The sequence below is a fragment of the Calypte anna genome, chromosome 5A, assembly GCF_003957555.1.
Source record: "Calypte anna isolate BGI_N300 chromosome 5A, bCalAnn1_v1.p, whole genome shotgun sequence".
Classification (NCBI taxonomy): domain Eukaryota; kingdom Metazoa; phylum Chordata; class Aves; order Apodiformes; family Trochilidae; genus Calypte; species Calypte anna.
Genome location: NC_044251.1, coordinates 1,728,766 through 1,756,478, shown reverse-complemented (window position 1 = coordinate 1,756,478; position 27,713 = coordinate 1,728,766). Strand labels below are relative to the sequence as shown.

Sequence of the window (27,713 nt, the reverse complement as noted above, 5' to 3'; positions counted from 1 at the left end):
TGAAGAGAAAAAATGCAGAGATGCATTGAAGTGCTACTAATAGCACTGGAACTCTGGAACTGGCACACTAAACTCCATCTGGGATTGCTGCAAATACACACTGTTTCATAAGAATTTCAACAAAAGGAACATTTACCAACAATGCAGTCCGTGCTGTTAGTGACTATTCTCAAACACAGGGTTTGAAACAGTGTTCTAGCAAAATGATTTGCAAGAGCACAAAGAGTAAGTCCTGAAATTGTTTTTTAATGTCGTTTATTAACCTTTTAGAACCCAGGATCCAAATTAGGACCTTATGATTCACTAATGCCAAATTATTCAGTCCAAGTTGAAGTAGCTACACAAACGGGAGCAGGCGTACAGAAGGTGCACTCCATGCTTGAGAATACAAAGTATTAAAACTGAGAAGAGCTTTAGGTCCAGTGTGAGAAAAAAAAAAATAAAAAAGGCTTTTAAATTTACTAAACCAAGCACACTCAGGCACAGAGGCTATGAAGTGGTGGAGCACTCTCAGAGTGACAGTATTTTCTCCCTTTGTCAAACTGCTACAAAGTCCTTTTTCATCACACAAAGCAGAGTCAGGACCCTGCTGTCAAAATGTCACTGCTGAAGAAGTTTGAATTGGGTTCTCTCTCCTCAAGCAGCTACAGGGACAAGTTCCATGTGTTAACATCAAGGAAGTCCTGAGCACCCTTAATGCAGAAACAATCAACCTGTGGTAAGAGATCACATTGCTGGTGGAAGCCTTAGCAATTTTCACTCAGGTGGTCCTTACCAGAGATATTGGTATCAGATTACCTCTGATATAACAGCACCTGGTTCAGACCAGTCATCAGGAAGAAGCCACTTTCACACAGAAAAACTCAGGTGGTGCCCAGTGCAGCACTTGTCTCAGGAAAAAACAAAAACCAAAACACCGGAGGAAGTTGTAATGATTCAGGATTAGAATCTTGAGCATTAAACTTCAGCCTCACTTGAGAACTCCAGGAAAAACATTTTTCCTCCTCCCAAATTTGCTACAAATATCCACAGAATACCAGCATGAAGGGTGCTAGATATAAAACTGATGGAATGCTAGCTGGTCCATAAAGGGTTGCACCAAGTTGTCTGTAGCAAAGTAAAAGACTAGCCCAAAGGTTATGGAGATGGGAAGCGCAGGTAAGGCCTTCTTAAAGATGGCAAGAAGTAGAAGTGTAAGGCACAGACCCTGAGGGAAAGAAAAGAAAAAACACAAAACAAAAACATAAGGGAAAATTAGGAAACTCCAACAAGCACAAGATTATATATATATATAAAAACACTAACCCTAGAGAAATAAAAGCTACAGTTTATACAGTCCTACACCAAAGGCGTAAGTGATGGGTGTACAGTCAATGAAAATCAAAGCTTTAAGTCAGGTCACCAAATAAATGAATTCCAAAGAAAAAATGTGGCAGTTATGACTTTGTCCCTGATGCTGGGTCCTGCACTTTGGCCACAACAACCCCATGGGGAGCTCCAGACTGGGCACAGAGTGGCAGAAAGGGACCTGGGAGTCTGGATTGCCAGGAAGCTGAACATGAGCCAGCAGTGTGCCCAGGTGGCCAAGAAGGCCAATGGCATCCTGGGCTGGATCAGGACCAGCGTGGCCAGCAGGTCCAGGGAAGGGATTCTGCCCCTGTGCTCAGCCCTGGGGAGGCCACAGCTTGAGTCCTGTGTCCAGTTCTGGGCCCCTCAGCTCAGGAAGGAGATTGAGGTGCTGGAGCAGGTCCAGAGAAGAGCAAGGAGGCTGTGAAGGGATCCAGCACAAGTCCTGTGAGGAAGGGCTGAGGGAGCTGGGGGTGTTGAGGCTGGAGAAGAGGAGGCTCAGGGGAGACCTCATCACTCTCTGCAACTCCCTGAAAGGAGGTTGGAGCCAGGGGGGGGTTGGGCTCTTTTCCCAGGCAACTCTCAGCAAGACAAGAGGGCAGGGTCTCAAGTTGTGCCAGGGGAGGTTTAGGTTGGAGATGAGAAAGAATTTCTTTCTGGAGAGGGTGATCAGCCATTGGAATGGGCTGCCCAGGGAAGTAGTGGATTCTCTGTGTCTGGAGATCTTTCCAAAGAGCCTGGATGTGGCACTCAGTGCCATGGGCTGGGAACCACGGGGGGAGTGGATCAAGGGTTGGACTTGATGATCTCTGAGGTCCCTTCCAACCCAGCCAATTCTATGATTCTATGAACAACAGAAACTACTCCTGTTATCATATTACATTATACTCACAATTAATATGGCTACAAAGCATGCTAAAGTTGTATTCCAGTCCCCGCTTGCTGTTGCAGAGGCTTTGCCAACAAGAACACTGTAGAAAATGAAGTCTCCTAAACCTAGCTTTACTCCTCCTGCAAAAGTGAATACAAGGCAGTATTAAGCATCAGACAGTCAGTAATTGACAGAAAATAATGCAGTTTTACATTGGGTATCAACAAGTCTTGCTAATAAGAGCATTTTATTTTCAAAACTAGTAGCATTCCTTAATTAAGTGATAAAGTCTTGAGAAATAAAATGGCTTAGGGACATTACAGCACTTGATTAAGTCATGGTATAACTAGAATTTTTCTATATTCCTTGTCTCCTGTACATACAAAATCAATATATTCAATCTCAGATATAATTATGTTGGTTGGGGGGTGAGGTGTCCACTTTTGGTTGTTATGTTATATTCAACCAAATATTGAAGTACAATTTCTTTAAACAGGTAGAGGGGGAAAACAAGTAAGCTACTTCCAAATCATCTTTTATTTCTAACTAGAATCCTATGCCCCAAAAAACATTCCACTACTTTCCCAATTTTCCTATAGAATTCTTACTAAGTTAGTTCTATAAAAAGCACTTGTGTGTAACTACAGAGCCTATCTCTAAGCCTAATAATAAATAAGCCCAACTTATTTATTGCAAGATGTGAGGTTTAGGAAAACTCATGGGTTAAAGTCTTAACCTTTTAAATAGTAATGACCATCCTAGCAACAAATCTGGTAGCATAATACTCAATTATTTCTGCAAACAAAGTAACAAGGATTTTCTGAACACCAGTTCACTTTCTGAGCTTTTAGTCCAAGATATTAAGCCAAAGAAGCCAACATCAGGTCACCATCTGTTTTCATTTGGCCTATTGTTTACTTTGTCACTTGATTACAGTCCAGCTCACAACTCATTTTAGAGTTTTAAGAGGGACTTACAGAGCATCAAAACAGAGCTGTATGTCTGGTTGATCGCTGAGATAAAAAAGAAAGTACAAAAAAGGAAAAAAGGCAAAAAGAAAAGAAAAAAAGGCAACCCTACTCTCTTTCAGCAGGCCTCCAGTATATGGTTCTAGAGCAGTGCAGTCATGGGAAGTTCTTAAGCATTCAAAACTCTTTAACTGCTGAACAGATTTGGATGCTTGATTTTAATGTGACAGAACAATAGGCAAAGACAACTGCAAGAACTCTTTCCAAACAAGTGAACTCTCCAAGTGTCTACTAAGCTACTCCAGACCTCTAGTAAGCTAACAGTGGCTGACAAGTCTGACTGGATCACTGCACATCTGTCATTACTATTTGCTGTAGGAATACAGGAAGGAGACAATTCTTTGGCCAGACAAGAAGTTTAGTTACACAGTTAAAATAGCCAGAATTCCCAATGTTATTTTTTTGAGCTCTGTAATTGCAAATGGATTTGCACCACACTTTGCATTTGGAATTTTAGTGACAAACTAAATTTTAAAATCACTCTTTCAGTAGAAGGCTCTGTACTTTTAAACAGAGGGAGCACCTGAGGATCAGAGGAAGCAGTTGTACCTCCTAAATATGGCAGCATCAAACAATTTTAGAGAGGCAAATTCTAATTTATTTAGAGCTTTGCAAATCTAATACCAGCTTAAACTCCAACTGGAAATCATGAGTCAGTTAAACATCTAAGTACTGATGTCATGTGCTCTCCAAAGATACTGCACCTCAGCAAGGTGCTGGAGGAAAATAAGCAAGTCCCTGGCATTCTGCACTCATTTCAGTCTCCAATCAGGTTTTAAACATTGCTTTGTGCAGAGTGGATTACAGTAATTGAATCATGAGGCATAAAAAGGTTAAAGACTGCATTTACAGGGCCTCGAATTCCACAAGCAGAACATTGTGTGAAGCAGCCAATGCAATGGTTTGAAAGCAACTTGTGCTACTAAACTTCTGAGTCTGGTATCAAACTGAACATCAGTTTGGCCAACACTGCTCATTCCTGCAGCAAACCCAAAAGTTAAGAAAAAACCAAAACCCTCTATGAGGCATGTCAGAATTCATTACAAGCAAAAGCAGCTCTTCAGCTTGCATCAGCTCACAGCATGCTGTACCTGCAGAGTCAGAAAGACTAAGCTTCAGATTTCCTAAGTCTTACAGACACAGCAGTCTGTACTCACGTTCTTCAGGGTCCTCACTGGTTTGTGAGTTACTGGGTAAAGCCTGAACAGCAGCACGTGATTCAGGTGTTGATTCAATGGGTCCTATCCTGTTGTCCCTTTGTTGTTGCCATTCCTGACTGAAGCCACCATCATCTGCTCCAGCATCTTCATTCCGAGGCTGGTTTGCTGGAGCTCAAAGGAAGAAAGGCATTTAAGACCTGCTTCAAACACATGCCTGCTAAAGGGTGACAGTCTCTCCACAAGCAAGATCAGAAAAGGATGAGGAAAAAAAAGGTATTCCATAATATTTAGCAACACCCAATATTGGCACACACCATTACAAGACTTGGGATTTTGATACCTATTGAGACAATGAGGAGTCAATGTGAACTCTGCAGTGACAGCACCTCCACGTTGTGCTCAGATCCTAGTGTTTAGGAGTACTTGGATATAACAGAAGTTTGGGGCTGACCTGATTTAAAGATCACCATTTAAGAAAGAAACTCATCTAATATTTCATTAGCTTCTTCAGTTACTACTGACAGCTTAATCTTCCAGTAAAAAAGAAAAGTGAGTTATATGTACATTCACTCCTTTCAAGCATAAAAAACCCCAACAAAACAACAACAAAAGAAACTCTGCCCTAATAATACATGTAAATAAATCCCATGTTTTACACACCAGTTGCATAGCCAGGAGGGATAGGCATATTTCTGCTCAATGCAAATATAAATAAATTAGCATTATACTATATAATCCCAATTTGACAAGCAATTGAGCTCAGTCAGTATTTGTCTATTCAGTCACCTCACCACCAACATCCTGAATCCCAGACAAATTAATGCAAGAATAATAACTGCACAATAAGTGAGAAGTTTCTGAAGTCTGTTAAGACTGGTTAGGTCTGTTAAGACTCACCATTCTTAATGGGGCTTCCATGCTTTCACTCTTCCACAGCAACCAGAACACTTACAAAGCTCAAGAGCAAGTCTCCCTAAACACGTTTTCCAACAATACAACAATTTTAATGATTTTTTTAAAGAACAACTCACCTTGTTTATCATAAGTGGAGTTCTTGGAAGCTTTCCGCTGGGCTTCTGGATCCTCCTCAGCCATGTTCACAAGCCATATCATGGTTGCTGTTGTAAAAACAGACAAACAAACCAAAGCAGACCAGCACAGTTAATCACATTCTCAGATGTATGCAATTTTGAGATAGTGTTAGCATCAATCCCTTCTTTTTTCTTCTTCTTTTTTTTTTTTTTTTCCTTTTGATACAACTACCTTTTACAGCAGGCAATTTTATTCTCATTAAACTACAGCAATACCTGGAACACAGCCACAATGTGCATTTGCAGATTTTGATGGTTAAAAGATTTAGCTGTTGAAAAAAACTGCAGCATCTGTTGCCAGAGAAATTACTTCTATATATGGGGCCTGCTCTGAAAATCTGAATCAAGTATTTTTTTTTCCAATAATCAGTTATTTTATATGCATGTAAAAAGGCCTATTAGGACTGATACTGAGAAAACTTAAATTCAGATGCAGCATCTGCCCACAATATCACTCAGGATTCTAAAATCTTGAGGTAGTGAAACTTTGCCACACTTAAATGGTGCATTTTAAGTGAAGTATGTGGTTTTTCAGCATTAACCTCTCCTCTCACAGAACAGAACAGGCAGCATCACTAAAACACAGCAAGGGTGACAGATGAACAAACCCCTCATCTTCCTCTACTGTAAACCTGTCCCTGAAATAGCCAGTGAGTCTACAACACACTTCCTGCTTTACAAAGGTTTATGATTAACCTATTTCACTGTTTATCCATATGACTACGAGTAGCAACAAAGAACTCCAGAAAGACTGGAGTTATTATTAATTCTGCAAATATATTAGCACCAAAAGGAGGACTAAGAAGATGCAGGGGAAAACATTATTGACCAAGGATGAGAAGAAGGTGGTCAGTACCTTATGCAGTGAATGGAGTTAAAGCCAGCTATCAGCTGGTCACAAGTGGTGTTCCCCAGGACTCAGTACTGGGCCCAGTTCTCTTTAATGTCTTTATCAGTGATCTGGACAAGTGCATCCATAGGAAGTTAGCAGATGATACTAAGTTGAGAGGGAATGTTGATCTGCCTGAGGGTAGAAAGGCTCTACAGAGGGATCTGAATAATGCAAGTTCTGCACCTGGGTCACAACAATCCCATGCATCAATACAGACTTGGGGGAGAGTGGCTGGAAAGCTGCCCAGCAGAAAAGGACCTGGGAGTGTTGACCAACAACTGGCTGAACATGAGCCAGCAGTGTGCCCAGGTGGCCAAGAAGGCCACCAGCATCCTGGCTTGTATCAGAAATAGTGTGACTGGGGAAGTGATTCTTCCCCTGTACTCAACACAGGTGATGCCACACCTCAAATACTGTGTTCAGTTTTGGGCCAGACACTCTGGTGCTGGAGCAAGTCCAGAGGAGGGAAATGAAACTGGTGAAGGGTTTGGATAACAAGTTACATTAAAAGCATCTAAGGTTGTTTATTATGGAGAAAAGGAAGCTGAGGGGAGACATCATCACCTTCTACAACTACCTGAAGGGTGGCTGTAGTGAGGTGGGGGTCAGCCCCTTCTCCCTAGGAACAAGCAACTATTCATCCTAGCAAGAGCAAATGGCTTCAAGTTGTGCCAGGAGAGGTTTAGATTGGGTATCAGAAGAAACTTCTTCACTGAAAGGGTTATCAAAGACTGGAACGGGCTGCTCAAGGTGGTGGTTGAGTCACCATCCCTGGAGTTGTTCAGAAGATGAGTGGATGTGGTGCTTAGCAATTGGTTTAGCATTAAACTCAGAGGAGTGAGGTTAATGGTTGGACTCTATGATCTTAAAGGTCCTCTCCAACCAGAAGGATTCTGTGATTCTCTAGGTAATACACAGGTCATAACAGGAATTTGCATCCAGTATATTATTTTTTTGCTACTGCAGAGAGCAACAACATATTAAAAAAGACAAGCCCTGGACAAAATACTTCTGTAAATGAATCTCTACCTGGCAGTTTCTTTCCCTTCCCTTCCAATAATACACAAGTTATTAAAGCTCTGAAAGCTGATGACTATTTTTTAAAAACAAGTATTCCCCTTGACTGGGCTTGATTAATTAAAATGATATATTGCTTTGGCCAAAACAAGGTGGTTTACCATGTTTCCTGTTTGTATTTTGTAACAAAACACACTGGTTTTTATCCTTAAAGATCTTAGCCAAATGACATTCCACATCTTTTAGTCCAACAGTGAGAGGAAAACTGAGGGTCAAGTAAACTGACTAAGAATTCCAGCTAACAAGCATCACCTTAAAATGAAGAAAAATCAGAATAATCACTTCAGTTGAGTGGGTGATTGTCGGAATTTAATGAAATATACTTACAAGAGTAAATAAGTGCTGGGAAGAGAGTTTCATTTCTCTCTTGAGCTGTTTCAACTAGCATACGAAGAGGACCTTTAGGACACAGGACAGCAACCAAATCTGGAAGGATGAGCAGAGAGATGTTACATCACTGCTTGCATACTTTTAAGGTCTTTCTGTAACGCTGGCAGAGACTGGTAACAGGATAAAATGCTACCCTGAAAATAGACTTCTGAGAGAGCCACTAGCCACAAGTCAGTATACTACAGGAATACTTTTTAATAGTCTCAGTTGTACACTATAATTTACATATTACTGTAATATGTATATAAGTTTTTAAAATGTGATGTTCTTCATTAAGATAAAACACAACTGCAAATGCACCTGTGTCTGTATTTTGATTTGCAAGTTGAAAGCAAAGAATTCACAAAAGCCACTATTGAACTAACATCTTGGAAATACCCAGAAGCTTTTATCAAAGCTTTTCTTAAGCCAAGTTTAATGCTAAAACAAACTTCAGGCCAACACCTAAGTGGGGCTTACATAACTTTGATGAAGTAGGCATGACTGCTAATTTATTCCCATTTTAAGGAAAAAAAATGGATGTACATGAGAAGAGGAAAAAAACCCATGTTTATTAAGCATTGCAAAAAATGTTGTAGTTGCAAAGATTTGAGAGGTGTCAAAAGAACACTTAGAATAAGAAAAAAACAAGCAGCTTTCTGTTGCTTCTTTCAATTCTTGCTCATCAGACAGTGTAAGAAACTAGGTAAACAAGTAAAAATTAGCTGAAAAGAAGTAATTTACAAAAGAAGATGACTGTATGAGTTACTCATCCACAGCTGAAGAAGAATAACATGAAGAAAAATGTATTCCTGAGTGTGGATAATTTGTTCATGAAATCCTCAACTCCACCACCTCAGCTACTTTTCCCTTGCCTGGGTATTTGGACAGAAATCTGTAGCATTTACATATGAGTTTTGTTATTACCTTTTGCAGCTGTGCACTCACTGTGTGTCTTTAAATTCATTTCAAACAAAATCTGACTGGAAGTAGCAGCTTACTTGTCCTTCTGTGCCTGAGCTAACTGCACCCCTGCTGCTCCTGCTCCAGTGAAGAATTCTTAGCATGGGGTCAGGGCCTTTCAAACTTCCTTCCTTTTTGCTCAAAACAACAAAGTTATGGTCTTGGAATACAATCTGAAGGGTCATTCTGGTTTATAATCACTGAATGAATGCCGAATGCTTGGAATACTCAGATTTATTCCAGTGATTTGAAGTGGGGAGAAGGGATGGGCAGATCTTCTTAAGATCTATAAGCATACACACAAGGGACATTTTGCTTCCCTCTGAAGAAAAAGGACACTTAAAGAGTACACTGACCTACCAGAGCTAATTGCATTTTATTAATCCCTGCAGTTCTACAACTGGACAGATCCTTGGTCTTTATCATCATCAGTGACTTTCAGACTATCTATTTATCACACTTACATGCTTCCAAAAAAAAAAAAAAAAATCAAGTTATGAGCACATCTTCATGGATGCTCCTAATCTGCAATGATTGAATTATGTCTAAGTGACTGGATTTTTGTCTTGCATGGGAACTGAATCAGTACCTGGGGTACAGAATGATCTTCTTAGCAAAAGTATCCAGTGCCCTCTAAAGCTTTATGAAAAAATTACGTCTAGATATCTCAGTCATCTCTCTGAAAAAATGGGTAATGCAAATCAGTTTTCTTTTTATTAAAAAAAACAAACAAACAAACAAAAAAATCATCAGATCTTGCAACTATATCCTTCTAAACATAAAATGACATTGAGCAACAAAATCTGCCTTTAATCTTTCCTTGCTTCCTGCTTGTTATCTCATGAGGCATGGGTCAGGGTGTTCTTTCCATGGAGCAATTCACAGGTTGGGTGAATCTCTACCTGTATGGAACTGTACCCAAACAACACCTTGCTAAGTTCTGAACATACAATAGTTTCCAAAGATTCTTGTGGAAAATGGGAAACCAAAAGCTCTCCACCTTCACAGAAGAGAACAAAATGGTAGCATATGTCTCTTAACCCTCATGTCTTCAATCACTTCAACTGTCCTCCCCAAAGAATCTATAAAGTCCAGTAAACATACAAAAAAAGATGGCATCAAACAGTCACCCAAACCCCTCAGCTGCAGGGGACTGATCTCAATTTAGATAATTATCCTCATTTCTGCAGTCTACAATCATTTTATCCACTACTTTGGATGACACCTCCACCCCTCTCTTTCGCTTTTTGGCAAATGAAAAACAAGAAGTTAAGGAACAGAAAGGAGTTAAGGAACAGAAAGAGTTCCCACTGTGTTATCTGGTACCAGGCTTTACCCCAGATCTTACCATACACTGAAATGACAGCCAGGATAAGCCATGCAGTCCACTCAGGAAGGTACTTAATGAACACCAAGGCCATGAGAGCACTTATCATGATGAGATACGCCTGCTGGAGCCGCAGAGGACCCTTCCAGTGAATACAGATCATTCCCACAACACCAAAGTTCCAGATTATCAGTGCCACTGTAATGTAGTCCATGGCAACGTTGTACGTCTTAAAAACCTCACTAAAATAAAGCAAATACATGGGAATTAACACGGACTGCATCTGCTTAGAATAACAGAAACACATTACAGGTGCAAGCTTTGGAATATTTTTTTTGGTTTAATTAATTTTCATAGTCAGTGTAGTGGCAGAAATGTAAAACTGTATCTCAGATTAGTACTCAACAATTCTTCACAAAGGGGTCAATTTTATCAGGGCTTGCTTCACACCAACTCTTTCACCTTTCTGAAAGTTTTTGTTAATGTTCTATTTCCTCAAACAAGACAGAAAATGTCAGGAAATTACACTACTGAAAAAACAGTCATTTTGATTATGCTTATGATTTTTAAGGAATAAGAAGAGTAAGAACTTGTGAGGTTATAACAGATCTTTAAAGGCATGCTAACAGATCTCTTTCTACTTACCTGCTGCCTGTAGTATGGAAACATTTTGTTAAATTCAAAATAAGATATACATGGTTATTCTATTTTATTCTGCACTACAAACACTAAAGTAAAAGGCTTTTTTCTTTTTATCTGGAAGACCTATCCCACTCTGTTATACTAAATACTATAAACCAAGTAAGACCCTCAATAACTAATATGCCAAAACAGACAAATATGCTGTCACCAGATTTGACAGATGCTTGTAAATTCTGCTGCTACAAACACATCAAGCCACTAAGAACCTTGGAATGTGCTTGATGCTTTCCACAGGAAATGTCTTCCTTCCCTAGTTGTTAGCTAGCCTTCGGGCTGTACAGTGTTCATAGGATGCTCCTTCCTGCCATCACCTATAATTGGTCCACAACCCAGCTCCTCACTCACTGTACTTCTGCAAAATGAAGCCAACATTGCTGTGAGGCTGCAGGGACAGGTTAAGGAAAAGAGTGCCAGCTCCAACCCAAACCCAAAGAAAGTGAGCCTTGTGCAGGACACACTTTCTTGGAATTCAAAAGGTGTTACCAAGGTTAGAGACAATACTGATGCCAAACAAGGCATCACAGATAACTTTTGGCAAAAATCAGGGGCTGAAATAACACCATTTCCTTCCCCTAGAGACCAAATTAAACAATCTGCTTCGAAGAGAAGTGTGTATGCCATCAAGTGGAACAGAAACACACAGACTGTGACTGCATGGCATATCTCTAGTTAGAAACCATGGTCAGGTTGCTCATCCTGAGTATTATGTACAATTTTTCTTGATGTCTGGACAAAGGCACGCTTCTTCATTTGAAAAGAAAAACACTGAATATATTCCAGTGAGAGAGCTGGTAAATCTTTTCAGCCACTCCCATGCAAACAACCTTTGCACACACCAAAAGCCATGATATAAACAGCTGCCCTGGAATCATACTGTTGTGAAACTTTTGTCAGAAGATAGACCACCAGAATAAGCTACTCTCTGGAAGATAACTTATTCTGGTGATGCATATGTAATGGATATCTCCTGTACAGTATCAGCTGGAAGGCAGGAGGGCTCTGTAGAGGGACCTGGACAGACTGGAGAGTTGGGCTGATCCCAACGGGATGAGGTTCAACACAACAACCCCATGGGGAGCTCCAGGCTGGGGACAGAGTGGCAGAAAGGGACCTGGGAGTCTGGATTGCCAGGAAGCTGAACATGAGCCAGCAGTGTGCCCAGGTGGCCAAGAAGGCCAATGGCATCCTGGCCTGGATCAGGAACAGCGTGGCCAGCAGGTCCAGGGAAGGGATTCTGCCCCTGTGCTCAGCCCTGGGGAGGCCACAGCTTGAGTCCTGTGTCCAGTTCTGGGCCCCTCAGCTCAGGAAGGAGATTGAGGTGCTGGAGCAGGTCCAGAGAAGAGCAAGGAGGCTGTGAAGGGATCCAGCAGAATTGCTGTGAGGAAGGGCTGAGGGAGCTGGGGGTGTTGAGGCTGGAGAAGAGGAGGCTCAGGGGAGACCTCATCACTCTCTCCAACTCCCTGAAAGGAGGTTGGAGCCAGGGGGGGGTTGGGCTCTTTTCCCAGGCAACTCTCAGCAAGACAAGAGGGCAGGGTCTCAAGTTGTGCCAGGGGAGGTTTAGGTTGGAGATGAGAAAGAATTTCTTTCTGGAGAGGGTGATCAGACATTGGAATGGGCTGCCCAGGGAAGTAGTGGATTCTCCGTGTCTGGAGATCTTTCCAAAGAGCCTGGATGTGGCACTGAGTGCCATGGGCTGGGAACCACGGGGGGAGTGGATCAAGGGTTGGACTCGATGATCTCTGAGGTCCCTTCCAACCCAGCCCATTCTATGATTCTATGAGATGCAGTATAAACCCACAACATTTTCTTATGTATACTCTCATGAACCTATATAAGACAAACACAAGAAATTACAGCCATAGCTTACTCTATATCATTCTAAAGACTGAAAGGTTAGTTCTAAAAAAAATACATACACAAACTAATAAATGGAAGATAGCTTTAGTTCACTTACCCCAGGTAGATGAATGAGAAGAAGAAAAGCAGCAAAAGAGAAGAAATTATAAGCCAACCATGGATCACCTTGAAAAAAAATATCAAATATCAGTACAGGGTTTTTTTAGATTTGACATTTCAAAAATTAATAATCACTTTAAAAGGCTTTAAAGCCTATTTTCCCTTTTGATTAAAGCAAAAAATTGAGATCTATGTATTTGGTTGTATCTAGGTTCATATTTAGTCTATACATACCATATTTTAATTTAACTTACAAACTCCAAGTTCTTTGTGCTCTTTAAGCAGAGGTTCTATACAATGAAAACTACTGTTTGTGTATTTTTTGGCCATTTTGATCATAGTGGTATAACAATCTATAGCAGAAGTGACAAATATTAACACAGATGGAAAACAATTGATTTTTTGCCATTTTTTGTCTGCTCTGGTTGCAAATAATTTTCAGAAGTTAGAGAATTAATGCTGGAACTGAAAAATCTTCAGTGCTTATCTGCTGAAATTCAGACCTAGCATATCACTAATAAATGACTATATGAGGATTTCTATTTTCTTTATCAATCATCTATGCAAACAATACCTAATTTTGATATGACAGCAGATGCACAGGGCAAACAATTTAAGAAAAAGCAGTTCTGGTTGGACACAGATTTAAACTAAGAAGGACACAGCTTTAAACTCAGAACTGACAGCTACTCAGACTTTGCACTGATGAAAGTGCACAACACTCTTTGAATATACTGTGGAAAATTGAAAATTAAGATTGAAGAGCTCTGTTACATTGGTAATCTCTGAATGGGGAACGAAACATGTATTTGTCAGATTCCCAGCACAGAATCTTATCTACCAAACCAGACCAAATATTGCAAGTCAACAACCAGTTAGAAGCAATAATCTTGAAATTCAAGCTGCACAAGAAGCTCTGTTTTGAGCAGACAGGCTCAGTGGAAAATTAACTGCTTAATTAGCTATAATTGAACACCAATCACACGTACACCACATGTACATAGATCAAAGTACTCAGAAACTGGTTATCTATTTCTTTTTTGAGAGATGTGTGGTAGAGCATCCTCTGTTATAGTTTTAAAAGTATTTTGCAGAAGTGAATTTAAAAGTCAAGCCCATATGAACACAGACCAAAAGTTTACAAACACAGACTAAAAATGTTTACAAAAGGCATTCAGGACTTCCCAGCAAACTAAGAATCTTGTTACTACAGTTATAATTTAATATATTTAGCCTAATACTAGCTTTTTCATAAGCTCTTTTAATATTCTCAGCCATTTTTGAAGCATTCATTCTGCTCTTTCACACTGCCTCTTTCAAAACACTTCACAGTGTCTCTGAGTTAGAAGGATGCAGTTCCAATGGATGGGCCATTCAGGGAATAAGGAATTGGCTGAATGGTCAGATTTAAAGAGTTGTGGTCAATGGCTCAATGTCCAAATGGAGAAGTGATGAGTGCCATTCCTCAAGGGTAGGTACTGGGACCAGTGCTTAACATCTTTGTCAGAGACATGAATGGTGGGAATGAGCATACCCTGAGCAAGTTTGCTGATGACACCAAGCTCCATGGTGTGGTTGACATGCTGGAGGGAAGGGAGGCCATCCAGGGGACCATGAGAGGCTTGAGATGTGGGCCCATGCCCATTTCATCAAGGTCAATAAGGCCAAGCAGAAGGTCCTGCACCTGGGTCAGGGCAATCTTAAGCACAAATACAGGTTGGGTGGAGAATGGATTAAGAGTAGCTTTGAGGAGAAGGACTTAAGGATGCTGGCTGAAGAGAAGATCAACATGAGCCAGTAGTGTGTGCTTGGAGCCCAGAAAGCCAACTGTACCCTGGCTGCATCAAAAGAAGGGTGGGCAGCAGGTCAAGGGAGATGATTCTCCCCCTCTGCTCTGCTCGTGTGAGACCCCACCTGGAGTACTGCTCTGGAGCCCCCCAACAGACTAGAAGCACATGGAGTTGTTGGAACAAGACCAGAGGAGGGCCACAAAGATAATCAAAGGGCTGGAGCACCTCTCCTGTAAAGACAGGCTGAAAGAAGATACACTTCCAGGCCATTCACCTGACGAAGAGAGGGCTCTGGGGAGACCTTACAGTGGTCTTCCAGTACCTGAAGGGAGCTACAAGAAAAAAGCTGGGGAAGGACTGTTTACAAGGACATGTAGTGATAGGGAGAAGACCCTTAAACTGGAAGGGGTTAGATTTAGGCTAGACATTAGGAAGAAATGGTGGGGGTTGGGCTCTTTTGCCAAATGACTTTCAACAAGACAAGAGGGCAGGGTCTCAAGTTGTGTCAGGGGAGGTTTAGGTTGGAGATTAGAAAGAATTTCTTTACGGAGAGGGTGATCAGGCATTGGAATGGGCTGCCCAGGGAAGTAGTGGATTCTCTGTGTCTGGAGATATTTCAAAAGAGCCTGGATGTGGCACTGAGTGCCATGGGCTGGGAACCACGGGGGGAGTGGATCAAGGGTTGGACTTGATGATCTCTGAGGTCCCTTCCAACCCAGCCAATTCTATGATTCTATGATTCTATGAAATCCTTCACTGTAAGGGTGTTGATGGAACAGTTTGCTCAGGGAAGCTGTGGCTACACAGTGTTCAAGGACAGACTGGTCTAGTGGGAAGTGTCCTTGGCCATGCAGCAGGGCCGGGAACTACATGAACTTTAAGGTCCCTTCCAACCCAAACTATTCTATGATTTACTAAAACAGATTCAAACTCAACCTTCACCCTAATAAAACCTGTCATTTAACTTGCTAATCTAACAGACTGGCTTTCCATATTTGCTTGTGTACTCTCAAAGAGACTTCAGGATTTCTCAGATGTAATAAGCATGCTGCCTGTAAAGATGCTACAGGGAAACTGTCAAAGTATCTGTCTCAGTCCAACAAACTGTCACCACTCACAGCAGTTTAGGGAAAAAAAAAACAAACTAAAGCTAAAGAGTTTTTGTACCTGAAACAGAATCCAACTTTCAAATTTGTGAAGTTACTGATACATCTGAGCAGTGACCTGACAGAGTAATTCTATTACCTGCAAAGTGAGCTGAAACCATTTTAAGAAAATGGCAAAGCAAGCTGTGTAACTTCTTTTAATAATATTGGGACTTCTCTCTGTAGCTCTTCTTTGTTACTATGACCTCTTAAATTTTTTTACTACTGAAAGAAATAATGCAAATGCTGATGTTTAATTCAAGTAAAATGCTAAGAACATCAAAGACCAAAAGCATAGACCAGCAGATGTTTGCATACACTTTGCCTAACTACCATCAAGAGTATTAAAGGCAGTAGTTTCAAGAGCTGACATAAGTTGGCATTTTACACACAGTTGTTTGTTTTATTCTCATTTTGTTGTATCTCTTTCACTACAGCATCTTCCAGATCACCAGACTCTTTTCATGCAAGTGATTTTTCCAAAGTACTTCCTTTAAGTTTTGGCCAGTGTTTTCCTAGCAGCATACCATGACTGTTCCCTTCTTACCATGACTGGTCTGTTCCCTTCTAATTAAAGAATTTTCATTCTTCATTTGACAACAGCTTCTACACTAATTGGTTGTTGGTACAGTCAGCTTTGCCTGCTACAACCTGAATAAAAACTAAGGACTTCAGAATGGAGAGAATTAAAATGAGCTGCAGTAGCCAGATTTTGGTTAGGCAGACTTAACATTAAAACAATGAAGAATGCAGAGAATGAAATACATTAAAAAGAAAAGCTTGTCAAACAGAATCACCTTTAAAGATGCTGCTTCTGGTCAGATTTAGGAGTTGGAGTCAGGACCATGCCTAATTTATCTTACACAGGAGAAACACAGGAAACTAGCAGTAGGAAGGCTGAAATAGTATTTCCTTTCTCCAAAGGAGTTTTCAGACAAAATTCTTGTTAAGTGAATTACCACTACCAGTTGGAGCTACAACATTCTTTCATTGGAAGTTCCTTTCCCCAAAATCTAGAATACATTCTACATATACAACTGCAAAATGGAATTTAGCAAACAGGTAACTACATTTTACAGTATTCTGGTACAGCAGCATAGAAATTCTATGTAAGTAATTCTAAATTCTGTTAGTAATTCTAAAAATAAGAAGTTATTTATTTATTTAAGTTAGGATAAAACATAAACATAGGAAATTTATGCTTTCCAGTAATATGAATTTTTTGTTATTACAATAATTATTTTTTAAGGAGAATATGCAGTGTTTTGTAAGGTCAGGAGGGAAGTCAGAAATCTGAAAAGCTTAGTAAAAACCAGTTGATGCCTTCAGCACCTAAGGAGAACTGACTGGCTGCCAAGGAACCTAGCTGAGTACGTGACTTATCTGACTTCATTAGAATGAAGAGAATTGACAGTTTAAAAAGAAAACTTTGTCAGTTCAGATTTAACATTGCACTGTGAGGAAAGAGTCTGTACTTCAACAAACACTGTGCCAAGCTGTGTGCAGATTCAGGCAGAAATACTTTCCCTAGCTGCTCCACAGACAGTTCATAAAGGGGCTGCATCCACAGCCAGGAAGAAAACATTTTTTTCTCTTGAAAACAGAAAAATGGAGCAAAGCTTTGTGCCAGTGCATGGATCCCACAGCTTGTTTCACAACTATGAAACAGATTCAAGGTTCTGACTGCACACTGGGAAGTTCTGTTATGCCAAGCCCTGTCAAATAGGTCCTTAAGATCAAAAGACCACTAGGAGTTTTCATGAACAACTCCCAGGCAAGTGACATTGCAATTATTTATGCTAGGCCTGGACTTGCCTGGATTATGTCATTCTGTGACTGAAGACTTTCACAAAAGTGCCTTTAGAGCCACTGTGCTCACTATATGGATACTGCCTGGTGTGCAGAGCCACTTACACAGTGCTGGGAGCTTTCTACACCAGGGGCAGGGTAGGGAGAGGGCAAAGTCCTGAAGAGCTTTCAAACTGCAGAACTAGGTCTGTACTTGGTAGTTCTTGACTACACATTTCAGCACACAAATACCTTTCACAGAACAGAAAGCAATACAATCCTAATTAGCTAAAACCAGCACAATTACTCAAGCCAATTGTATTTATACTCACCTTGTAGCACCTGTACTTGTAAAGCACAACCAGGAGTATGGTCATGACGATGATAACGCTGATCATGATAGCGGCGTTGAGAATGGAATTCAGGGCTCGCTGTCCAACTGTTTCTGTCTCTTCTGTGAAAGGAGTGTAGATGCTACAACAACAAAGAGTCAACTGAAATGCCACTGAATGCACAGATGTTTTAGATATGAGGCCAACATCTAATGAAACTGCAGTAATCTTTCAATTCAGAGCTGTGCAGAAACGCAGCACGGTATAATATAAGGCAAACTTTAATTTAAAAGAATAAATAAACATTTTTTTTCCTTAGAAGATTTGCCTTTCCTACACTCTTAGATTACAACTCTATACTACTTTGTAAATCAAACAAAAACAACTCCACGTTGCCTAATACAATTACTCACATGCTATGAACCATGAGACTATCAGGGCAGCTGGACCTTTCTAAGCACACCATCTAGTGGATTTACAGTGAAAAGTTCCCCAGTGATTTCAACAAAATAAAATTATGTATGAGCTCAACGCTCTTCTAAACACAAGCTGGGGGAAAAAGCACTTTGTTACTAGACAGGGAGGAAGCACCATAAATATTATGTAGATAAACATAATTCTCTGATCAACAACTTAGTGAAAAAGAACTCTGTGTTTTATTGAAACTTTCAACAAGACAAGAGGGCAGGGTCTCAAGTTGTGCCAGGGGAGGTTTAGGTTGGAGATGAGAAAGAATTTCTTTCTGGAGAGGGTGATCAGCCATTGGAATGGGCTGCCCAGGGAAGTAGTGGATTCTCCGTGTCTGGAGATATTTCCAAAGAGCCTGGATGTGGCACTCAGTGCCATGGGCTGGGAACCACGGGGGGAGTGGATCAAGGGTTGGACTCGATGATCTCTGAGGTCCCTTCCAACCCAGCCAATTCTATGATTCTATGATTTAATGACATGCTTATATTATACAAACATTTCAAAGCCAAACATACTTTGAATAATTTAGTCTAAATGTTTTCCCAGTGGAACATTTAGACAGATTCACTGCAGTTTCTGACAGGCTCTTTTTTTCTTTCTTTGTCTCCTCTCTTTCAAACCAGCTTTCACTGAAAATGCTTGGGGTTTTTTGTTTGTTTTGCAAGATTAGTACTTTGCACTCCAATAACATTAGAACTACTATACAGGAAACCTGCTAGGAAAGTTTCTGTAACTGCATCAGAGGTGAACTTCATAAAAGTATCTTCCTCTTGCATTTGAATTTTTTTTTCAAACAGCATTGGCAAACCAGAACCTGTCATGTATGTTATTTCATTTAAATCAGTAGGTTAGGCTTTTTTTTTCCTTCTCCAAAATCCCTGTATTTTACTAAAGTACAACTGAAATGGCTTTAGCTCAAAATTGAGTTTATTTTATAAATATCACAGGGCATACTGAGGTATTAAAATGAAGACTAGGATTTGAAACAAGCAGTAACAACAGAGATATTATCCCAGCTGGTCACCAGACAGACAACAGACGTCAGCAGTACCACATATATATAGAGTCTAGTTTCTGGAAGGAATGAAAGAAAAATATATGTGGGCTGGTGGAGGAGAACAGGAAGGCAAGAGGGTTCCCTGCTTGAATTAAGACCAGAAGAAATGGAGATTAAAGAAAATTATCTAAGTGAGTCCAGTGAAAAGATAAGGAAAAAAAAATGATACATACAGCTGTCCATCCTTGCGTGTATAAAAGCTGACAGACTTGATGGTTGCAACAACGACCACCATGCAAAGTGTGACAGGTACAAACAACATAATCACATGTTTTGCCCCATATTTCAGCGTCAGCTCTTCATCTTCTTCTTCATCTTGTTCCACCACATGCTGAATGTTGTTTTGTGGCTGCCCGTTGGTCTCAGATTCGGGGTTGTCATTTCTTCTGCGCTCGCTATTCTCCTGGCGACGTCTTTCACTGTTGTCATTCTGCAACACATAAAAGAAGTTCCCTCAGCAACTACCCACAGTCATGTTCTTGTACACTAACATAACGATTTTGAGGAGGAAACGTGAGGTATATTTACTGCCAAGAACACCTGCCACACCAAGGACTTAACCAGCAGTAATCAACTGCATCACGTAGTTATCAAAAGAACAGGAGCACAAGGTTATGTCAGAAGCATTGATATTAGAAATAACAGCAGCTGAAAGGAGGGTTGGTTGTGTCCAACAGCCTCTGTCACCTTTCCTTTAAATAGAATTTTAGAAGCTGAATAAAGACAGAAAACTTTTTCTCTTGGCCCAAGCCACAGTTGATAGAAGAGTGTGTAGCAATAGATTACTCGTAGCTTGTCAATAATTACCTGCATCCATTCCTAGAAATAATACCAAGCAGACATTTATGAGCCTAAGTCCACAAAAGTCACAAGAAAATTTCTGTTTTCCTTACCATGCTACTCCAACTACAGTACACAGAATATATACTAAAATGGAGTTTCACAAGATCCTCTCTTCCCATGTTTTCAGTGAGAATGATGACACAGGAATGGTGAACAAACTCAAATAATTCTCAATCTTTATACTGGGATTTGATCCCCAAGTTCTAGCATGATGAACTGATCATGCAGATTCTTTCTCTCCTTTCCTAAGCATACTACTGCAACATCCTTTCACTGACACTGAAGAAATTCCACCACTCTTGTCAACAAACATGGAAAAGCTTCCTGGCCTTCCTCATACTGCCCCATGAAGCATCAAGGGTACAACTGAAATACAAGGACAGGGGTAAACTTTAAATGGAATTATATTACTATATGCAAAAACAGACACTGGAAACACCACCTGCAAGTAAAGGATCAGGTCTGCATTCCTCCTGTTGCCACAAACCTTGTGCCCCTAACAGTTTATACATTATTTTTTTTTTAGTGCATTACCATGTCCAAAGCCAATGCTGTACTGCTCTCACTCCCTCCACTCAAAAGGCTTAACATAGGAGATGTAATACAAAGATTAGTTAAAAAATTAATTTAATTTCTTCAGAACTACTCATTTACAAACAGTTCAGTTTGAGTAAACGCACTAAAGCAGCTTTAGATGAAACTGTACAATAAACTGAAAGAAAACACCTTTTGTAATACTTTTAAAATACCCCTTTTAGTAAAACTGATGGGGCACTGAACATGATGTATTTCTGCTTAAATACTCCTATGAACTTATTTTTTTCTCTAAACATGGAATTTTAAAGTCTCATTATCTATTCTTAACAGCATTTCCAAACATCATTGCTGACTTGTATCTCTTCAACTCACTGCATTTTTTTGATAAACCAATGGCAATTTTGGAGATTCTTTATCTCCAAAGATTTCCTCAGCCCCACCCTCAGAAAAGAGGTGTTGTTCTGGAGCTCATAATGAGGTTCTCAAAAGCACTTAAGTGATTAAGAAGCACAAGCCTCTGGACTTTGAACTGCAAACGCTGACAGTGCTAAAACCTTGACTGAAGCTTTACAACTTCCAGAACTCATGAAAAATCTGCTTTTACAAAACATTACAAAGTAATAATACACACCAAATACTTTATCTGTTTACTTCTTTTTTGTGGTATCCTCAGAATCAGGTTCTGTAGGGTTTCAACAACTGTCCTCTTAAGAAAAGCTGCTTTATTTTTCAGAAACGAAATGGAATATAAAGGGAGGAAAAAAACATCTAAAATTGTCTTAATTAAGCAATTAAAGCAATTAAATTAAGCAATTAAAACTAGCAGGCATCCAGACTTTTAGAATTAAACGTTTAAACCTCAATTTTAATTTAGTGTCATTAACTCAAACTATGTCCTGAAAAAGATTTTGCTTTGAATATTAATTCTTACTAAGTGAAAGATTCATTATAAATCACCTAGCATAAAGTCCTCATTTGAAACTCTGAAAGTCAGATAAAACCAGGAATATGGCAGAATGGAAGTAAAGATACTTTATTTAATATATATTTAGTTGCTCTGAGATGCTGGCTGCAAGTGAACCTCCTCCTGTTCAGACTGTAGTTCTAACACATTTCTCACTTTTATAGTGCAAATACTCCACTTCTTTCAGTCTCCAAGACAACAATAAGCTCACATGTCCAAATAAACTGCCCAAGATGATCACTACATTGGAGATGTGAGTGTGCTGGAACACTTCATTAGGATACCAGACCTAGTATTTAGGTTTCTGCACACTTGCAGAATATGCTGCTCTAATAGCAGTCCTGCATGTGGAAGCACCCCTGCCTTAGGCACAGAAACATGGAGAGTAAAATCAAAATCTACAGCTTTGCAAAGCAAACACAAAAGCAGCCAAAGGGAAAGCCTGATTAAAAAGCACTACAAAAAACCCTGTAAAATCACACGTACGGAGAAAACTGGAAGAAATCAGAGTTACATATGCTGTTTTATTCCCTCCACTAGCTAGGAACAAAGACACAATCACAGAATGCCTTGGCATATTAAAACAGTGCATGAAAGCCAGATAAGCATCAAAAGAGTTACAAGAGTTATTCTCTCATTCAGGGTTAAAACCAGACAAAGTTTTCCTCTCAGGCTACTCAAGCGTAGCTAAATACGACATGCACATGCCCCACTGCTTAAAAGAACAAAGTGCACTCATATCCTACCTGATCAGTATTAAACAGAGCAGAGGCCATGGACTCTTGCTGAAGTGGAAGCAAAGGAACAGACTCTTCACTTTCCTCAGACATAGTTAAAAGTGAAAATTCTGAAGCTAAAAAGTCAGTAACACCTGTTGTGACACCGTAAGCAAACGTAAGTAACAAGCTACGCGCTTTCAGGTGAATAATCAGTATCAAAAGCAATGATAGGTTGGTTTTATTTTTCCCTTATCTATCAGGAAAACAGTTAATAGCAAACCCAGGGCAATGCCACTGAACCAAGAGATAAAAGACTAGCATATTTGTTAAGAAGATTTTATTAATAAATTCCAGATTAACAAATCAGCAGCAGACCTCGTCTGAGAGTAGACACAGACTTCATTAGTTCTCACATACACCAGTTATGTTTAAAGACCATTACAGAGTGACAGATATTTAAGACTGGGCTGAAAACTTTGGTGCGTGACTGGAAGAAGAGAGATGGAAAAATCACAGTACTTGGTGATTTCCCATGTGTTAGCCACAAAAGTTAGGCATACTGAGGCAGGAAAGGACTTCTGTACATATGTACATAAAGCAAAGCTGCTGTGTGTAGGGGAGAAAAATCATTACAACTAAGTACTGAAACTACACCTAGAGTTACATTTAAATATGGCAAGAAAAAGCACACTTAGTAGTTATTTATCAGTAGAGTTGATCAGTGAGAAGTAAACAGAACCAGCTGTCCCCCACTGCTGGGAAGAAGCATCACCAAATTATCTACAAGGATGGTGAGCCCACAGCTTACCACTGAGCTCTGCCTCTGGCAGAAGTATTCAATAAAAGTTAATCTGTCACCTGTCCAAAATGAAGAGAAACCTTTTTCATTCCCTCTGAAGTAAAAGCACAAATGAATGCAGTAGGAAAATTTCCACTTTTCTATTTTTATAAACGGTTCCTATAATCTCTAAGGTCTTAAGTCAAACTGACTTAATTTAAAAATTACTTTTCAAACTTTTTATATTTTTACTGATACAGCAGGATGCTGATCTGAGACAAACACAAGGGTTTTTCAGAACTCTAATGTTGGATTGTATAGAAATAGAGCAGGGATCAAAATATGCTCTTAAATCAGTGCCACAAACACTGCTACAAGTGGCCCAGCCTCACAAGAGCATTCAGTGTCACAAGGAAACCTGATATTCAAGACCTACAGCAGGAACAAAGAACTGAGCAGGACATATCCGAGCACCACACCCAGGGAGATCACTATACTTGGTTTTATCAGAACACGTGCAGTACAAGTGCAGTTTTAGCAACAATTACGTGCTTACATCTTTCAAAGCAGTCAAATAAAACTTTCATGTTTGAGTTCCCCTCCTCCTTCCCCTCTCAAAACCACAAGAACTCTTGAGAGCACCTTGACAATCATTCACAAAGCAGGGCTGCTCCTCCTGCATAGGACCAGCCCTCTAGAAACAGCAACAACAAAATGCAGGCATGAAGCTCTACCTCAACTGAGTCTGACTGAGAAACCTGTGAATCAAGAAGAGCACAGCAGGCTAGATGGGGAGCTCCTTTAAAGGTCAATGTTTGACAAGGGAGCATCCCACCCCGTTTCCTATTTTTCCCCTGAAGGCTTGGTCACTCCAACACCAGTTTAAACTGGGAGAAGTGTTATCTGTACATAATAATGAGTTTAGAACATCAGGCATTTTACAGAATATTTCTTTCTGCACTACTTATCACCACAACAGCCCAGACTGAGAAAACTACTCCCAGCAAACAGATTTCTAGCATTCTGAGCTGTGTTTCCATCTAAATTCATTATCCATCCTGATTTAACAACTACCAGGCAATAAATTTCTTTTGGTTACATACGGTGTTGCTGTGGTGGTTATCAGGGAAGTTTTCTGTCAGCTGCCCATGCTGAAACTGGGGTAAGTGTGCAGAGAGTTCTGTCATTGGAGCTGTCCTCTGGAAATCGCTTCTTTCTACAGAAACAGATCTTTCTTCTTGAGATGCTGAAAGAAAAAAGATGTGTAAAAACTCTTTTTTCTTACATGATCAAGTTCTCCACCCCCTCCCTACTCCACTTTTTAGAGTTCACGCAGACCGAAGACAACTATTTTCTGCCTACACCATGATACTGAACTGTTCCACACCATTGCTAAGAGGCTGTAATAGGGATTTTCCCACATAAAAATACAAGTTTCTAGGTGTTATCAAACTAGTTCATCAGCCACGGAAGTAAGTCAGCAACAAACTAATAATGCAAAGCAGTTCTCCATTCCTTCTTGTGCAACAAATGAGGAGAAGCACTGAATGATCACTGAGAGCACAACTTCTATGTTTTTCTCTCAGCAGAGTACAATTGCCTCAAGTTGTTCAGTTTTGAAATGCTGACAGGCTTAAGGGGCATCTTCAAGCAAGGATGACTGAGTTACACTGGGTCATTTAAAATCTGAATATATCTTTAATACTATAAGGTCTAAGACTGACCTAGAGCTATACAAAACAGTATTTCAGCTGAGACTCCAGAACTTCCCCAAATGGTAGGCTTTGTGGATGAGCAAAATGCATACAAAGAGCTTCTAACAGCTTTATACATTCTTCCTTTAAAAAGTCACACACTTTTTCCTATGCAAACATGAATAATCCACGTGCTCCACAACAAAGCAGGTTGAAGGAGTGTAGGGGGAAGAGGAAGAAGAGTGACGTCACTACGTAAATTCCAGAAAGAAACACAGTTTTAAGAAACAATGAGGAAGTCCAGAAAAATCACTGGCTTGGTTACACAAAACACAGGGAAGTGAATAAACCACTGCCTGAAGGGTGGAGTGCCAGTCCTCACTTCCACCCTGAGTGGCTCTGCTCCTACCTACATTCAAAGATGAAGAAAAGGCTGAGGTATTTAACACCTTCTTTACCTCAGTTTTCAACAGAAAGACAGGTTACCCTGAAGACAGATGGCTTCTGGAGCTTATAGAAGGTGACAAGAATCTAAACAGCTCCCCTGTAATCCTGAAGGACACAGTCAGGTGGGGGTTGGTCTCTTTTGCCAGACGACTTTCAACAAGACGTTCCAGGGGAGGTTTAGGTTGGATATTAGAAAGAATTTCTTTCTGGAGAGGGTGATCAGGCATTGGAATGGGCTGCCCAGGGAAGTAGTGGATTCTCCGTGTCTGGAGATATTTAAAAAGAGCCTGGATGTGGCACTCAGTGCCATGGTCTAACAACCGCAACGGTGGTTCAAGGGTTGGACTCGATGATCTCTGAGGTCCCTTCCAACCCAGCCAATTCTATGATTAATACATCTATGATTAATACCTTGTGCCAATTCCAGCACTCATCAGTCCTCTTTACAGTAAATTTTATTCACTAAAATGGAAGAAAACAAATCTAGAAAAAGAAAAGAATATTTTTCTGCTGTTTTAGTACACTCGACTAATGTATGGGGGAAGCTCATACAAGGGAGGACATCACAAAGCAAGGCCTCTCAATTTGGGGGCAGCCACAAGTGCTGCAAGACAGCATCTTACTCAAAGAGGGAATTTAGTTTATTTTCATGCACCCTAAGGTGCAGAAGTTGTTTTTAGGTACAGATAAATACATATCTTACCAAGCAATGCTTACTAACTTCAGCAGGATTATAGTTTCCACTGAAGAGCCATTAGGAAGCAGCAACAATTTAATGAGTCTAATGGGGGCACATGAATTGTCTGGAAAAAGACAATGCAAGTATTCACTAAAATGGCTCTCTGGCACATTTGTAGTTAAAAATTAATCACATCTAATTTAAAATATAATGAAACGTAAGATTAGATGACAATAAATGGGCATTATGTTGCTTTCACCTTTTCAGGTTTTTCTCTCTAATTCTTTGGTGGGAGTACAGAATACAAGCAATGCTGTCTTAAGGCTGTTACTCATAAAAATTCTCAGTAACAGGGCCCCCATAAAGGAAAAAGTTGGCTATTTTTATCCAAACATAAATTGAGGGTTTTTTTTTCACATAATAATGTATCAAAATCCTAATTAAACTACATGAGTAAAACTAACAAAGCATCAACTCACAACATCCTATTTAAAGACTGGTGAAGAAAACCCCCACAAACTCACCAAACAAAAAACCAGCTACTGAGTAGCAGAAGGAAACTGAAGACAGGGGGGCATAAAACACAGGCAAGTTGTGCAAAAACTTGGGTGACAGTGCCTGAGAGGCCTCAAAACTTATGGTTTATTAAAACAAATCCCTTCTGATAACTCAAGAGCTCAGAAAACTGATTCAAGGCAGCTTCCCTAACAACTTCACTCTCTATTATTATTAAATAAGTGAACACTCCCAAGTCTGAAATGTATGAATGAATGAACTCTAGAAGTGAACTTTGCCTCAACAGACACGAATTTCGGTTGTGTTACCTGTAACAAGTCACAAAACGGATCTTTCTTCCTAGAAAAGCTGCTAAAACACTCTGCCCAAACAGGTTTTACCTTGCTTCCTCTGGCTTCCCTTAGCAAGAACAATTGGAGGCAAGAGGTGTGGGTTTCACGCGTTTATATTTAACCTCATCAATGGCTGCAGCATCCAGCCCAGCTTTAAAATGCCTCCTTAACCCCATGGAGAAGTCTCGGTCAGCCACAGCGAATGCGGTGCGGTTAACCCGCGCTTTATCTCCTCACCACGCAGCGGCAGCACCCACGGCTTTTCCCGGGTGGGTGACACCAAACACCCCACGGACCTCGCCCTCAGCCCCACCCCGGGACGGAGCCCTTCCCACCTCTCGGGGCTCCGCTCTCCCGTCGCAGCAGCCGAGCTGGTGGAGGTTCCCGGCCCCCCGAAAGCCCTCGGGGGTGAGGGTCGCTCCCCTGCCCGGCGCCGTCAGCTGCCCCAGCCCGGAGCCTCCTGTCCACCCCGCCCATCCCGGCCCCGCTCCACCCGGCCCGGAGAAGCGGACCAGGATCCCGGCCGTGGGTCAGGACCGACCCTACCACACACCACCGCCGGCCCGGCTCTTCGCGGCCCGGCCTGCGGGACACCCCTGGCCCGGCTCCGGCTGGCGCAGTGCGCTCGCCCCGCCAGACCCGCGGGGACGCTACGTAGGTGCCCGGGGGCACCTACGCTGCTACCGAGACCGGCGGCGGCGTGTCCGGGGCTATCTGGTTGCTGACAGACCGACCTGCTGCGCTCTGCTCTCCTCCGCTCCCGCGGGCTCGGCCACCGGCTCCTCACCGCCCTCCTGCCCGGCCCCGAGAGCTTCCGTCCCGGGCCCCGCCTTCCGCAGCG

At 40.9% G+C, this 27,713-nt stretch overlaps 1 protein-coding gene across 4 annotated transcripts; it reads right to left on the bottom strand.

Moving 5' to 3' along the window:
* Window positions 1-230: 230 nt before the first annotated feature.
* PSEN1 (presenilin 1) lies at window positions 231-27,713 on the bottom strand. 4 transcript variants are annotated; one of them, XM_030451982.1, is made up of 12 exons: window positions 27,607-27,713; window positions 24,308-24,450; window positions 22,454-22,578; window positions 19,537-19,793; window positions 17,839-17,980; window positions 12,782-12,849; window positions 10,147-10,367; window positions 7,794-7,892; window positions 5,438-5,524; window positions 4,404-4,577; window positions 2,240-2,358; window positions 231-1,207 (listed from the first exon to the last, which is right to left on the bottom strand). In XM_030451982.1, the coding sequence occupies exons 3-12, from the start codon at window positions 22,535-22,537 to the stop codon at window positions 1,052-1,054; spliced, it is 1,407 nt and encodes a 468-aa protein (XP_030307842.1). In that variant the 5' UTR covers window positions 22,538-22,578; window positions 24,308-24,450; window positions 27,607-27,713; the 3' UTR covers window positions 231-1,051. The 4 variants fall into 4 exon arrangements, with proteins under 4 accessions (XP_030307842.1, XP_030307841.1, XP_030307839.1 ...); XM_030451981.1 differs by lacking the exon at window positions 22,454-22,578 and having other exon boundaries at window positions 4,404-4,571; window positions 27,607-27,712; XM_030451979.1 differs by lacking the exon at window positions 22,454-22,578 and having other exon boundaries at window positions 27,607-27,690.